The sequence below is a fragment of the Neomonachus schauinslandi genome, chromosome 6, assembly GCF_002201575.2.
Source record: "Neomonachus schauinslandi chromosome 6, ASM220157v2, whole genome shotgun sequence".
NCBI lineage: Eukaryota > Metazoa > Chordata > Mammalia > Carnivora > Phocidae > Neomonachus > Neomonachus schauinslandi.
In genome coordinates, this window is record NC_058408.1 from 55,147,776 (window position 1) to 55,162,702 (window position 14,927).

Below are 14,927 nucleotides of genomic sequence, written 5' to 3' on the forward strand. Positions count from 1 at the left end.
TTTTTCCAAAATATGGTTTATACCTTTCTATTTATTCAAATCTTCTTTGTGTCTTTCAGTAATATTTGCAAGTGTTTAAAATAGAAATATTGCATGTATTGTAGAGTTTTTTCTGGATCTCCCTTCCTTCAGTCTGTCCATATTTCTTCCTTTCCTTCCTCCCATGCTCATCTCCCTCCCCCTGGGATGCTTTCTTTTTTGCCTTCTTTCCTTTCCCCCCTCTTGCTTTCCCCTCCCCTCTCCCTTCCTTCCTTCTTTATTCCTCCCTCCCCTTTATTTTCTACTTAGGATTTTGTAGGCACTATTCTTCTGTATTTTAGGGTTGAATACTGAAGGGAGAAATCTAATGACAGATTTACTTATTTTGTAATTTGTAGATGACTTTTACCCCCCTAAATGCTCAAGAATTCTTTAACTGTGAAGTTCCATAACTTTATTAGGCAATGTCTTAATGTTGTATTCTGTATAAAATGTTTCTTGAAAAATTATTTACCACCTCAATTTATTTAATCAAGTCTTTTTTTATTTCTTAAATTATATCTTTGAAACCCTTTTTCTGCTCTAATAATTTTTATTCTCCAGGGATATCATTTATGTATAGTTCCATTTCTTTCTTTTTAATTTAAATTCAATTTAGTTAACATATAGTGTAGTATTGCTTTCAGGAGTAGAATTTATTGATTCATCACTTACATATAACACCCTGTGCTCAATACAAGTGCCCTCCTTAATGCCTGTCACCCATTTAGCCCATCCCCCCACCCACCTCCCCTCCAGCAACCCTCAGCTTATTTCCTATATTTAAGAGTCTCTTATGATTTGCCTCCCTCTCTGTTTTTATTTATTTTATCTTTCCTTCTCTTCCCCTATGTTCATCTGTTTTGTTTCTTAAATTCCACATGAGTGGAATTTTATTTTAATATAAAAATCATAATCATATGATATTTGTCTTTCTCTGACTGACTTATTTTGCTTAGCATAATACACTCCAGTTCTATCCACAATGTTGCAAATGGCAAGATTTCATTCTTTTTGATCGCTAATATTTCATTGTATACCACATCTTCTTTATCCATCAATTGGTGGACATTTAGGCTCTTTCCATAATTTGGCTATTATTGATAGGGATGCTATAAACATTGGGGTGCATGTCCCCCTTTGAATCAGCATTTTTGTATCCTTTGGATAAATACCTAGTAGTGCAATTGCTGGGCCATAGGGTAGTTCTGTTTTTAACTTTTTGAGGAATCTCCATATTGTTTTTCAGAGTAGTTGCACCAGTTTGCATTCCCACCAACTGCACAAAAGAGTTCCTCAAACTATTGTTTCCTTGAGTTGTTAATTTTAGCCACTCTGACAGGTGTGAGGTGGTATCTCATTGTGGTTTTGATTTGTAATTCCCTCAGGATGGGTGATGTCTTTCATTTATCTTCCATATCTCTCATTGTCCCTTAGTTTTTCGAACTGTTTCTTGCTGGTTTTCATTCCTTTTGCTAGCATTTCTCAGCCTTGTACCCCTTGTCTTTTACTGGATTATCAACAATATATATTTTCTCTTCTGCTGGTTGTAGTGTACTTTAAAAAAATGTTTATGCACTTTTTCTTACGCTTCCCCCCATGCTTTCAAGGCTTATTTTTCCTGAGCTCCCATTATCCCATCCTATATTTCCTGTGTGTTTGTATCTATACATCATCTTTATATAAAAAAGTTTTGGACTCACAGAAACATATATCCTGATTTTTACCTGGTCTGTAGAAACATTTTCTAAACTTTTTCTTTTTTCCTCTATTTTCCCCCTGGGAATACCTCTGTAGAAAGAAAATGCTTTTTTAAATTACTTATTTTTGGATCTTGCAATATTATATACAGAGGAGTGTTTGTGAAAAGTTCCAGGGTAGAATTCAAGATAGCAGGAATTCTTTCTGGTTTGAAATAAAGCTCTTATGACACAGGGTTTTCTGTATGTGTTCCTTTACTCCTCCAAGATCAATAGAGATCAGGAGCTCTAGTGATGATCATAGTTCAGCTTGCCTTCTACCCTAACTAACTGACAAGACTCCTCTCTACAAGTACAACTGTGTTTCCTCAGTCCTTGGTGGCCCTGCTACTCCATGATGCCAAATAGGGCTGAGGAAAGATCCCACTGTCAAATTGGGAGCTCACTTCCTGTCATTCCAAATAAAGATTTATTAATTTTGATCTTTATGGTGAGAATTTAATGGGAAAAATTTTTTTTTGGTCAGGTTTGTCCAAGATCAAAAACCTTAGGTGTCTTCTGTTGGAATCTTCCTGCATCTCCCTTCCCCCCACAATATTTTTTAAAAAAAACTTTGCTGTATTTGGTAGCATTTCCTCATTTGTTGTAGTTTGTAGTTAGAGATGTCCATCCTAAATTTGAAATTCATCTTGTTGGATACACTTTGTATAATAATTTAATCACACAGCAATACTCACTGCATTATAAAATAGAACTCTATTATCATCACATGCATTAACTTCTATTCATAGATATCACCATGGCAGGTGGTGTCCATCATAAACTAAGAAAATTTATATTTTTTAAAGAAACACTTCCAGCTGCTACCCCATTTTGTACCTTTTAAGGAAAATTAGATAATGAGAGTTGAATTTTCTTTACCTATTAAAATAACTGATGCTCTCCTCAGATATACTCGGGAGCTTCTCAGGAATCCTAAGGTATCAGAGATCAAATCTGTAATGTAGTTCTCATGAGAAGTAAGCTGAGAATAAAATGAAGAAAAAATACTCAATCATTGGAAAAAGCACATTTGCTCCCTCTGGAGAGGCTTCCAGAAAAAAGAGCTTGGTTGCTTATACCAAATCAGGGCCAATTTAAAACTAGGGGATAGTAATCTCTTTACTCTTTTGTTTGTTGATGTATTCAGTCTATTATGTGATTCCCAACTTTGTGTTTCCAACCTTTGGAAAGCATTCTTCCAACCCCACTTGTTTATCACTGCAGTTCATACAGGTTTTCAGAGCACCAGCTTATTAGATGGTGGCAAAATAATTCCAGTTTTGCTTTTGGTGATCTGAAATGCTCTTCCTACCTTTATAACCATCCATAGGTCAAAGTGGGTGAGTTGGAGAAAGAAAATCAGAGAGAATCAATGTCAGGGAAGGGGTAATGGAAAATTGAATTTTTTTTCTCGTCTTAAGCCCTAGCTGTAATTACTCATGTGTTATCTTTTCTTCACATTCTTTGTCCAGGATCCACTCTTGTCCCTGCCACACCTTTCATCACTTGTGATCTCCTTTAAAGTTATTTCTATAACTCTTATGGTAGTAAATACTGAGGGGTTACTTACAAGATTGTTACAGATGTTGAGCACCACCACCTCAAAACTGTAAAATTCGTCTTTGAGCAAATACGATGTTGGCCAATTTAATTCTGAGACACAAATTGCTAATGTATACTTACATGCCTGTGAAGTAGAAAAAGGTCAGTGAGGATCTGTTCATCTGATGTTACATAAAACACTGAGATTCTCTGCAAAATTAAGAAAAAAAAGATTGTAGGACTTACTTGAACTACTCTTATTTCTGTGTCCTCCAAAAACAGGATCAGAGGCACCAAGCCTCCAAGAACCACATCATTCAGCATCCATGTGTACTGACTCATGTCCCTGAGTAATTCACCAAAGTGTTGAATGGCCATACTCCGAATGCCTCCATTACTCTAGAATATGCACACAGAAAAAGGCCTCATTTGAGGATATCACTGGGTTCTTTTCTTTAAGCAGTGGGAGATATATATCTCACACTTTAATATATATATGTTCAAATATATTTACATGTATATATACTATATGTGTATATATACCATGTAGATATGTGTTCATACATACATAATTATTATTATCAATTATTTTTATTTTGTTTTTTAAATTTTTTTAAGGTTATTTATTTATTTGTCAGAAAGAGAGAGAGCGCAAGTGGAGGAGGGGTTAAAGGCAAAGCAGGCTCCCTGCTAAGCAAGGAGCCCAACGTGGGACTCAATCCCAGGACCCCAGCTCATGACCTGAGTGGAATGCAGACACTTAACCGACTGAGCCACCCAGGCATCCCTATCATTTATTTTTAGAAAAGATTCACCTGGGTCTAAGTAGTCAGCTCTTTTTTTGATTGTAAAATAAAGATTTGCTTACCAAAATTCAACACGCATTAGAAAAATTCCCTGTGAAAAGTGTTTCTTGGGGCGCCTGGGTGGCTCAGTCTTTGGGTGTCTGCCTTCGGCTTGGGTCATGATCCCAGGGTCCTGGGATCGAGCCCCACATTGGGCTCCCTGCTCCGCAGGAAGCCTGCTTCTCCCTGTCCCTCTCCCCCTGCTTGTGTTCCTTCTCTCACTGTCTCTCTCTCTGTCAAATAAATAAATCTTAAAAAAAAAAAAGTGTTTCTTAAATTTAGGAAGACAGTATTTAATAATGGCCTAAAAAGATAAACTGGAATAATCTGTATAACCTTGAAGTAATTTCTATAAAGGTACTTAAAGTAAAGTAACATGGTGTATTCAAATGCTGTAGACCTTTGCAGATTGCCAGTGAATACCAATGGGAGCTCTTTGCATACTGGCATAGAACCAGGTTTCTAAGGGCTTGCTTATGCCAGATAGGAAGATTATGGGATTATAGAGGTAGAAGAGAAAAACTGCAAGTTAGAGAAGAGGTTAATTTTTAAAAATATAATATCACTTTCCAGTTTTTAGGACATGTTCATGATTTCATTAATTTTTTTTCTTTCTGTTCTCAGGAACACATCAGATATATTCCCAGCAAAATACAAACGGCTAATATATCTTCTTATGTTCCTTCCCAGAGGTAATAAATGTGGATCAAAGTGAAAACATAAAGAAGTGGTCATCAAATCACGTCCTAGGGGCTGGAAAGCTGATGTAAATGAGCAAAGCAGGTGGCATTCAGGGAAAGCAGGGAGACCAGGGAGGCTGAGACAAAGGAAAGCTCTGGGCTTCTCTCAGAGAGGGCATCCAGCTCCTGCAGACTGTTGCCAGGTAGTTTTGTGGGCTCTAGTATTCTCAAATCTTCTGAAACTTCATTTACAATTCAGATTTCTGTGAGAAATCTCCCAGTTTAAAAATATTGGACTTACACTGTTTGAGAGTCAAACTTAACACACCTGCAAGTTTATTCATCTGTGGGTTACCTGTTTGTATCCTTGGTCTACAGGAAGATATACGCTAACCATTGAAAGCCTATCTGGACTAGTGGAAAAAGTTTTGAAATGCCCCACACCTGCTGAAATCCCAGTTTTGTCCCCCAAAGACTGGGTAAGCTTGAGCAAGTTATTTTTTCTTTTCTTTTTAATTTTTTTCTCATTTGTATTTTTAATCAAAACATTGCTACTCATTTTTTTCTTAACTCTTTCTTATAAGCACAAAATTTTAATATCTAAGTAAATCTTTTGGGAAACAGCATCAAGAACAAAACAATGATGTTCATTCCTCCAAACAACCAAATTTGAAGTCTACCAAAGCAAAAACAAAAAGCACCCCCCCAACACACACAAAAAAGTAACAAAAATCACATTCTAGGGGTTCAGTGCATTTAGCAGGCTTCCCTGTGCTGTCTAAGCATTCTTCAGCTGACTTTCAAAAAACAAAAAAACAAAAAACAAAAAACCACCACCAACAACCCACCCTAGCTCATCAACATATACATTTCCATTTGCTTTTTTAAAAATTAAAAATAATAATTAAAAAAAAAAGAAAACCTGAAAGAATTCACAATCAATTGCCTGACTCATTCCAATCTCCTGTACCGCATATGAAGGTCAGGAAGGCTATTTGCAGTACACACGATTAGGGGATACTGGTCTTCAAGGTTTAGCTTTCTTCCAAACTGTAAAATACTCACAAGTCCAAGTTTGAAGGAACACAGAGGAACTCCTTCAAGAATTCCACAAGACAATATAGGTGCCAGTGCTGTTTTTCATAGAGTGATAGGGCTTCCCTCAGATTGACACAGTTACCCTGTGTAAAATACTTCCCATCCTGTTTCAGTACTTTCACTGAGAGGTCAAGAATCAGTCTGAGAAACTCCCATGTGGAATCGTCTGGAGATGTGGCGATCGGAACAGCTGTCAAATCATTAATCATATAGTCAAACTCTCTCCCTTCTTTGGTTAACCTCTTCGGCATTGGAATAGTCTTCTAGTAGGACCTGAGAGCAGTCTCCTTTCAGATTGTGTAAGACGTGGCCACATGTTTTTCACGTGTGTTTCTTATATCCATCCATTTGGCCAATCTCTTGCCATGGTGACCATCTTTGGTTTCAGTTTGACTATTTCACATAAAATACCCCATCTCCACCCCCCAGAATCAGTGCGTCTTTGCCTCTTTAGTCTTTCCCGCTGCGCATGATGGCCTGGGGATACCCAAATCACTCTCCGCCAGAGTAACAGCCCCACTAAGGATGAGAGTATTTCCAAACTGCTTCGATTGTAGAATTTTAATGTTCTGATAAAGTGAATCTCCATCATACACCACTACATCTATGTCTTACTCAACCAGGCGACCATTAGTGGTGGGTCAGTATCCGTCTATGGCCCTTCCTCGAACTATGGGTGGTCATCGCTTCACCCGCCAAGTACGGTCCTGACTCAGGTCTTTCATTCTTGCTTCTATTTTGTTCAAAAGACTGGCGGTAACTCTGAAGGTCCAACAACACCAATCCATGTGGGTAAATTCTCAAATTAGCAAAGCTGCCATTTTTGTTTATGTTGGTCGCTAAATAACTGTGGTCTTGACACGTGTGCACCGACTCCGTCATCCCTTCCTCCTGGAACATGGAGCTGATGTTCTCACCATCAGCTTTGGTGCGGGGCTTGGCGTCCAGGTGCTGTGCGATGCTGTTGCCCTAGGGAGCTGAGGCCTTGTGTCATGCCTGGGGGAGGCGGCCGGGGAGACTGGGGGCCGCAGGCCTGTCACTGTTTTTCTTTAAATATGGAGAAACACAGTATCATAGTTTCATTGATATCCTAATATTTTTCAAACACTCTATCTCCAAGGAATGACTTAGGGTAAACTGATATTTGGTAATTTTCTCTTCTCTCTGATTTTGCTTCTTTTCACTTGGTGTGGTTTGATTATTTAGTTTAGTTTCATTTTTTTTTCCCAAGTGATTTCATTTTGAAAATATATATTTTTTTTACATGACATTCCAACTACTTGTTAGGTGTGTGAACTTGGCCAAATATTCACTTTTCTTTGCTTCATTTTCCTTGGATGTAAACTGGATAATAGTAATAGTTGTTTAGAGAATTATATAAGATAGTACATGTAGATTCCTTAAATAGTGACTGGTACTTAGTAAATGCTCAATAAATCCAGCCACTATTATTATTACTATTATTATCCTTATGTCTTTTTGAAAATAATTCTTGCCATTAAATTACTTCTTTCTATAATTTAATAATATTATTCCCTTCTTCAATGAAATCTGAATAATTAAGAACTTACAAATTTTTGGAAAATAATTTTCTATGAAATAATTTTCTGATTCACAAACAACTTATTATAGAAGTCTTTAAATATAAATATTCTGTATGGCATACCAAAGTGTCTTTGCTTATTAAAATATGTTACTGTCATCCAATTTTTCTGGAATACATTTGCCATACAAAACAAGAATTTTCAAAGTGCACAACTTTTCGATTAAAGATCTTTTATTTTTTTTTTAAGATTTTATTTATTTATCAGAGAGAGAGAGCACAAGCAGGCAGAGGGGCAGGCAGAAGGAGAAGTAGGCCCCCTCTGAGCAAGGAGCCTAATTCTGGACTCGATAACAAAACCCTGAGATCATGACCTGAGCTGAAGACAGATGCTTAACCAAGTGAGCCACTCAGACCTTTTGAGTTTTATATGATAATAACAAACACATTGGGAACATTAACATGTCATCTCTAATGCCCATAATACACCTTCTACTCTCTCTATTTTATTGGGGTGGGGGGAACTGAAGCAGTAAGAAACTGAATCACCTGCTTAGGTGGAGCCAGAATAATGATTTGAACCCAGGCAGTCCTGATCTAGGGCTAGCCAATATATAGCCCTAAGCTACATACAATTTCTCTTTCCTCCAAAGACAGAGGCTGTTCTTTGATTCTCCTTTCTTATGGACAAACTTTTCCAGGTTCTCATAGTGTAGTTATATATATATGTATGTCTCCACACACACAAATACATATAAAATGTAGTTATATATGTATATAACTATATATATATATACAGACAGTACTTCTTTGACTAATATTGTTATCTCTGGAGAAGAAATGGTAGCTCAGCACAACATGACTATCTTCTGTTGATTTATTCTGAAATGTAATATCATTGCCTCAGCTGGGGCTTCAGCTTAATTATAAAACTTAATGATTTCACATATCTAACTGTGTAACTCACATGATCCATCAGAGGACAGTAGCTGGAGGCAATTCTAGTACACAAAGAGGAGTAGGTCACCTTGTCCAGCTTGACTAAAAGTCTTCGAAGGGTGATCAAGGCCCGAATTATAACAGTCTTGTCTTTTGAAAGGAAGGCATCCAAGATGGATATTAATAAGCTGCAGACATTTTCTATCTATATATAAAAGAGGAAAATGGTTGGATTTTGGAACTAGAAGGAGACTTGAGGTAGCATTTGGCACACACACGTCTGAGTTTGGGCAGCGTACAGTCACGTGCTGGGAATGCCTCACAAGATTCAATTGTCAAATTGTCAAAAACTTTGTAAGCCGATTGTTAAAACAGACTCTTAACTATAGAGAACAAACCGATGGTTGCCAGAGGAGAGGGAGGTGAGGGATGGGTGAAACAGGTAAAGGGAATTAAGAGTCCATTTATCACGATAAACACTGAGTAATGTATAGAGTTGTTGAATCGCTACGTAGTACACCTGAAACTAATATAACACTGCATGTTTACTACACTGGAGTTAAAATTAAAAAGTCATTATTAAAAAAGTAAGTTTTAGAAAACTAGGAAGAGATAAAACAAAGGTAATAAATACTCAAAACTTAGCACTTCCTATTTCTTTTGCTCCACTTTACTCTTATATGCCTTTGAGGTTATTTACACGTATTATATCTGTATGGTGGAAATATTAAATAATGAGGCACTACCAGGCATTTCTCCCCAATTCTATGTTTAATGATGTCCCTTTGATTGCTTGAAATTAGCCTTGGTGAGAGTACACGAGAGCAATTGGTATTATTTCCAGAGAGCTGGTTGTTAAGCATTCACCAGCACACCATGAGCAGGATGACCTCTAAACCAGGCGCTGATGACTCGTGTGGACATGGGAGCTGCTGAGCTGCTGAGCCAGATCATGAGGGTCAATTGTGGATCAGAGATAACAGAATAGAAAGCAAGGAAAAAGGCAAAAAGGAGACACCAAAGAAGAGAAACAGAAGCTAGAAAGAGACGAAGCAAAAGAAATAAACAAATACTATTTGCCAAAATAATAGTCAGAGGCCTTGTGTCTCTGAGAAGTTGTCTTTACCGATAAATAGTATGTGACCTCAACCCAGCTCACTCTCCACAGTTTCTCTCTTACTCTCCCAAATAACCTTGACATAGAATCTTCCTTTCAGTTGTTAATAACAGTGGGAAGAGCTCTAGACAAGGCAATAACTCTGATTACTAAAAGAATGTACACTGACTTCTGTGATTTATTTAAAGCAAACAGATCATGGCTCACGGACAGTCTTTGAGCCTTTAGAGACAATGCTTAATAGATAAACAAGGACTTATTATTAAACTTATTAAGTCAACAATGATTTATGGAATCAGCATAATTCCATTATGCAAGGTACTTTGGGATGGGTGAAATAGGTGATGGGGATTAAGGAGGGCACTTGTGATGAGCACTGGGTGTTGTATGGAAGTGTTGGAGCACCCAATCGTACACCTGAAACTAATACTACAAAACCCTGAGATCATGACCTGAGCTGAAGACAGACAGCTGTATGCTAACTAACTGGAATTTAAATAAAAACTTAAAAAAAAAGGATTTATAAGAGAATTACAAAACACGCTTAGATTCGGTCTTCCTGGAAGGCAAGAAGTATTCACATGACTCAGTAGGAAAGAGTGTAAGACAGTTCTCAGTGCCTGGAGGATTTTCAAATCACCTGGAGGATTTTCAAAAACACGGGTTGGTGGGCCCCACCTCCATGATTTCTGATTCCACAGACCTGGGGTAGGGCCCAACAATTTATAACAAGTTTCTGGGAGATGCTGATACTGCTGGTTCAAGCATCATATATAGAGAACTATTGATATAAAGTCTTGCATAAGCAAGTGCTCATAGTGGGTGTGGCTCTGAGAAGGATGTGACTGGCAGGTCAGAATATTCCCGCACAGTCTGACCTGAGCTGAGAACAGAGACCAATGTGACTGTGTATGGGTAAAGGAGGAATGTGCTGAGTGGAAGACAAAACTTGAGGGAGTGCTCTGGGATAAGAATTAATGTGTCGGCAGGTGTGTATGTTGGAGGGGAAATTAACTTATGTGTGTGTGGTTTAGCCTCTAGGAGTTTGTGTAGGGCAATGCTGATCCATTCTAAGGGCAATTAATGATTTTCTAGGAAGAATATAAACAGGGTGCTTAAGCGTCTGAGTTTACTTACCACACTGCTTCCATTCAACCCAGGCTTTGAAATTGTTTTAGCTATACAGAAACCGAGAAATATCAGTGTTTTATCAGTAAGGATCTTGAACAATATCAAATCTTAGATTGACTATGATGGTGACGGCATCCACAAATCACACACTCACGTGCCTCATTGATAACTGGCGCCATGCTGGCGATTTTCTGAAGGCTCAGCTTGCTAACTGCAGGATTGGAGTCATTGACCCAGTTTCTGAAGAGAACCAAAAACTCTTCTGGGAATGGGTCCTTGAAGAAGTTATTTAGAAGCTGAAAGAAAACAGTTGATAAGTTCATAAACAAAATTAAAGGCTAATGCACGATTTCTGCGCCAGTCATAAAAATCGAGACATTTTCAGTAAAACTGAAGCACAAGTCTCACTAAAACTCCAGATACTTACACATATCCCCACACATATTTCTGTGTTCATAGTTTTTGTGTTCTCTGGAAGGAGAAGTAGCAGTCGTAATAGGAAACACATGTATATATATTTCTGTATATATCTACAGTTGACCCTCGAACTGTGTGGGTCCACTTATATACGGATTTTTTTTTTAAGATTTTATTTATTTATTTGAGAGAGAGAGAGAGAGAGCACATGAGAGGGGGGAGGGTCAGAGGGAGAAGCAGACTCCCTGCTGAGCAGGGAGCCCGATGCGGGACTCGATCCCGGGACTCCAGGATCATGACCTGAGCCGAAGGCAGTCGCTTAACTGAGCCACCCAGGCGCCCCTATACAGATTTTTTATAGCACAATATTGTAAATGTATTCCTCTTCTTCATGATTTTTTAAAATAACATTTTCTCTTCTCTAGCTTACTTTATTGTAAGAATATGGTATATAATACATACAACATACAGAATATGTGTTGTTTATGTTATTAGTAGTTAGGTTTTTGGAGAGTCAAGAGTTGTATGTGGATTTTGGATGGTATGGGGGTCAGCATCCCAACTCCCATGTTGTTAGGAGTTAAATATATGCATTAAATTTTTTTTCTCCCCGTTGCTGGAAACTTAGTGACTCAATTTAAATTACCTCCCTCTCCCAGAAAATAGTTAGGTGGGTGAGTTCCTTGACAGTGAATGTTTGTATGTACGAGGAGGCTGTGCCTACTGTGGGCCAGGTATTATGCTAGTAAGTGGGAATATAGTAGTGAGCAAAACAGTCTCAATCCATTACCTTGTGGGACTTATAGACTAGCAAGAGAGACTGATACTGTACAATGATGCTATACTACACTATTCTAATGAAAACAGAGTTGCTAATTGTGATCAGTACTAGGAAGAAAAGTTCCAAGGTGCCACAAAAACATCTAAAGGAGAACTGAATTTAGACTGTGCAGTTGTAAACTGAATTTAGAATGAAAATTGATATTTAGATTTGGACTTGAAAGCAGAGTTGGCATTAGCTAGATAAATTGTTTGGAGAAGATCTCCCCAAGGAGGGTAACCCATGTGCAAAGGCCTGTGGTAAATGAGCGGGGTGTGTTTGAACACTGGAAGGAAGGCCAGAGTGATAGGATGGGAAGGGATGAGAAGACTGGAGGGTAGTGAGGCTGGTGGACAGTCAAGGCAGGTGGCTCAGGATGTGGAGGCTAGGTTATAGAGTTTTAGTCTTTAACAGCTAATACCCAAGATGAAGATGCGATTACCATGAGCTATTATGCATCTAGTAACTAGCAGCCAAAATATACACATTTTTAAAATGTCTTAGAAACACAAGTGACAGTTTTAGAAAAAAATTTCAAGAATTTAAAATATCACTAAGACAGGTCAAGTACACAGAAGAATAGAGAACAAGAGAGCAACAGTGAGAGGGGACGGCAGATCATATATTCTTTTCAACATTCCAAATAACTTTCACAAAAATTAATTATCAGATCCAAAAAATCAATAACTTCCCTCAAGCAAATCATTTAAAAAGCACCTTTAAAAAAAAATCATGGTGTCTATAATAAAAGAAGAAACCAAGAAGAAAGTTTAAATGGAAATAAAAAAGCCTATAAGCACTTGGAAATTTAAGAGAACTCTCCTCTATTTTGTGGATCAAAATTATAAACCACAGAGGAAATCAAACATACAACAAGGATTACTGCAAAAACAATAAAACAACAAAAATAAAATAGATGTTTACCCTGCAATTGGAAGGAAATGCATAACTTGACTTTGCTTAAAAAGAAATGTTAAAAATGAATAAATTATTTATTTCCTGAAATTACAAGACATGAAATATCACAAGCAATGAGATTGCGCTGAACAAAATTGGCATAAGAAAATAATAAAGGTTGGGGCGCCTGGGTGGCTCAGTTGGTTAAGCGACTGCCTTCGGCTCAGGTCATGATCCCAGGGCCCTGGGATCGAGCCCCGCATCGGGCTCCCTGCTCGGCGGGAAGCCTGCTTCTCCCTCTCCCACTCCCCCTGCTTGTGCTCCCTCTCTCGCTGTGTCTCTCTCTGTCAAATAAATAAAAAAAAATCTTAAAAAAAAAAAGAAAATAATAAAGGTAGAAGCAGAGGTTATGGAATTGGGAAACAGAAAAACAGTGGCATTAATCAATCTAATGCCTGTGCTAGAAAAAAAAAGCATTCAAATAGGCCAATTTTGACCAATATAATATAAAAAGTAGACATAAAATGAGCAGTGAGAAAAAGGGTGTGAAATAGATTAAAAACTTCACAAGAATATTGGATACTCTCTGTGTCAATGGTTCTTAACCAAGGATGGGCACCGGGATCTTCTGGGGCAGCTTTTCTATATTACATATGCCGGGATTTGTTCCAGTTATGAGGCAAAGAAAATTAGATAATTGAAATTGATTAGGAACAATGGAAGACTGATGGTTATTGATGTGTTATTTCCAAATATTATCAAGGTTAATTCTTTTTGAGTGATCACCACACATCAAAACATAAAGGCATATTTTCCATTTAGAACTAGTAACTAATCTGTGGGTGATAATTTGGTACTATGTGAATATTCTTCTCCAACAACCTTTCACTTAATGGTTTTAAAATTCGTTGATAATTTTTTCTTTATTTAGTTATCACACTGGGACTTGCAAAGAGGTAATTTTCCATGTCTAGCATTCCCTCTATATTTACTGGCTGGCATCTCTCTCTCTGTCTCTCTCTTCCAGCTCTCTGGGTTTGAGTCCCACCAAGGACTCAAGCATTTAAAAAATTTCTTTTCCAATATATTATAATTATTTGCAGTTACTCTTTCTTTTGATGCTAAATTTGGCCAGTAGGAGCCCTTTCAAGTTGACTTTCATATCCTTTTGACATGACCCATCTATCTTTGAACACTTCTTTGCTTGTGGAAAAACTAGATGTCCCAGGCTTGTATTTTTCTTGCCCCTGAAATCAGCCATTTCTTCAAGGAGACAAGGTTCCTTTTAGTGAGTAATGATATTTGGCAATCATTAGAAATGAGTACTAGAATGTATTCATTGTTATTGGAATATTATGTCCTCTTGGCCTTTACCTGAAACTAAGAATTATTCTGTTTTATTTTTTTAGTCATGAGTTCATTTTGACAATGTTGATATATTCAATTCAAATATAACATAACAGAGTTTATGTTAACTTTTAACAGTTTTATGTTTGCTTCATCTTTTTCTTACCTAGAAAAACTTTTTGCCAATAGTGTTAATATATTTGCTTATTTGCTTTCTGCTATATGAATGCATACCAGAGTCTTAAAATTATATCATCAACATACAATATTCATAAAACTCCTCAGTAAAAGTGAATATTTCTTTATAGATTTTTTTGTCCTTAGAATATATTTCACTAAGGATATATATAGTCAAAGCACTATGTTCATAAGCTACTTGATATCCTTCACAAATGTGTGTGTGTGTGTGTGTGTGTGTGTGTATTTGAGGGAGACAGAGACAGAGAATCATATACTTCACTGAGAAAAACACTCAGATCATAATAGGTAAATGGGCAAAGGCGAGGTCAGATTAGTCACCAAATGGAACTTTAAAGGCCAAGGCAAAAACACACAATTCAGGAAAATAATTCGACCAGAGGTAACAATATGTTATCTTTATTTTTTATACGTCAGGATCATATACCTAGAGAACCCAAGAGAATTAACAAAAATATTATTATATACAACAAAGTAGATGAATTTAAGATAATACAGTTTAACTAATTTTCCTGAACATCCAGCTCTAACGAGCTTGAAAATTGAATGAAAAAGGACACATTTTGGAAAACAGTATAGAGGTTCGTCAAAAA

The 14,927-nt window shown here is 37.2% G+C and overlaps 1 protein-coding gene and 1 pseudogene across 1 annotated transcript in view; both read right to left on the bottom strand.

Annotated features, from left to right (window-relative positions):
• The window catches only part of MROH9 (maestro heat like repeat family member 9), a 95,113-nt gene that overhangs the window by 8,322 nt on the left and 71,864 nt on the right, over nt 1-14,927 (bottom strand). Inside the window, exons 13-17 of the mRNA XM_021682875.1 lie at nt 10,810-10,951; nt 8,436-8,608; nt 3,549-3,701; nt 3,331-3,447; nt 2,640-2,742 (exon numbers count right to left, since the gene is read on the bottom strand). Of these exons, the coding sequence (XP_021538550.1) occupies nt 2,640-2,742; nt 3,331-3,447; nt 3,549-3,701; nt 8,436-8,608; nt 10,810-10,951 (688 nt within the window). The remainder of the gene's footprint in view (nt 1-2,639; nt 2,743-3,330; nt 3,448-3,548; nt 3,702-8,435; nt 8,609-10,809; nt 10,952-14,927) is intronic.
• On the bottom strand, nt 5,855-6,825 carry LOC110574022 (annotated as a pseudogene).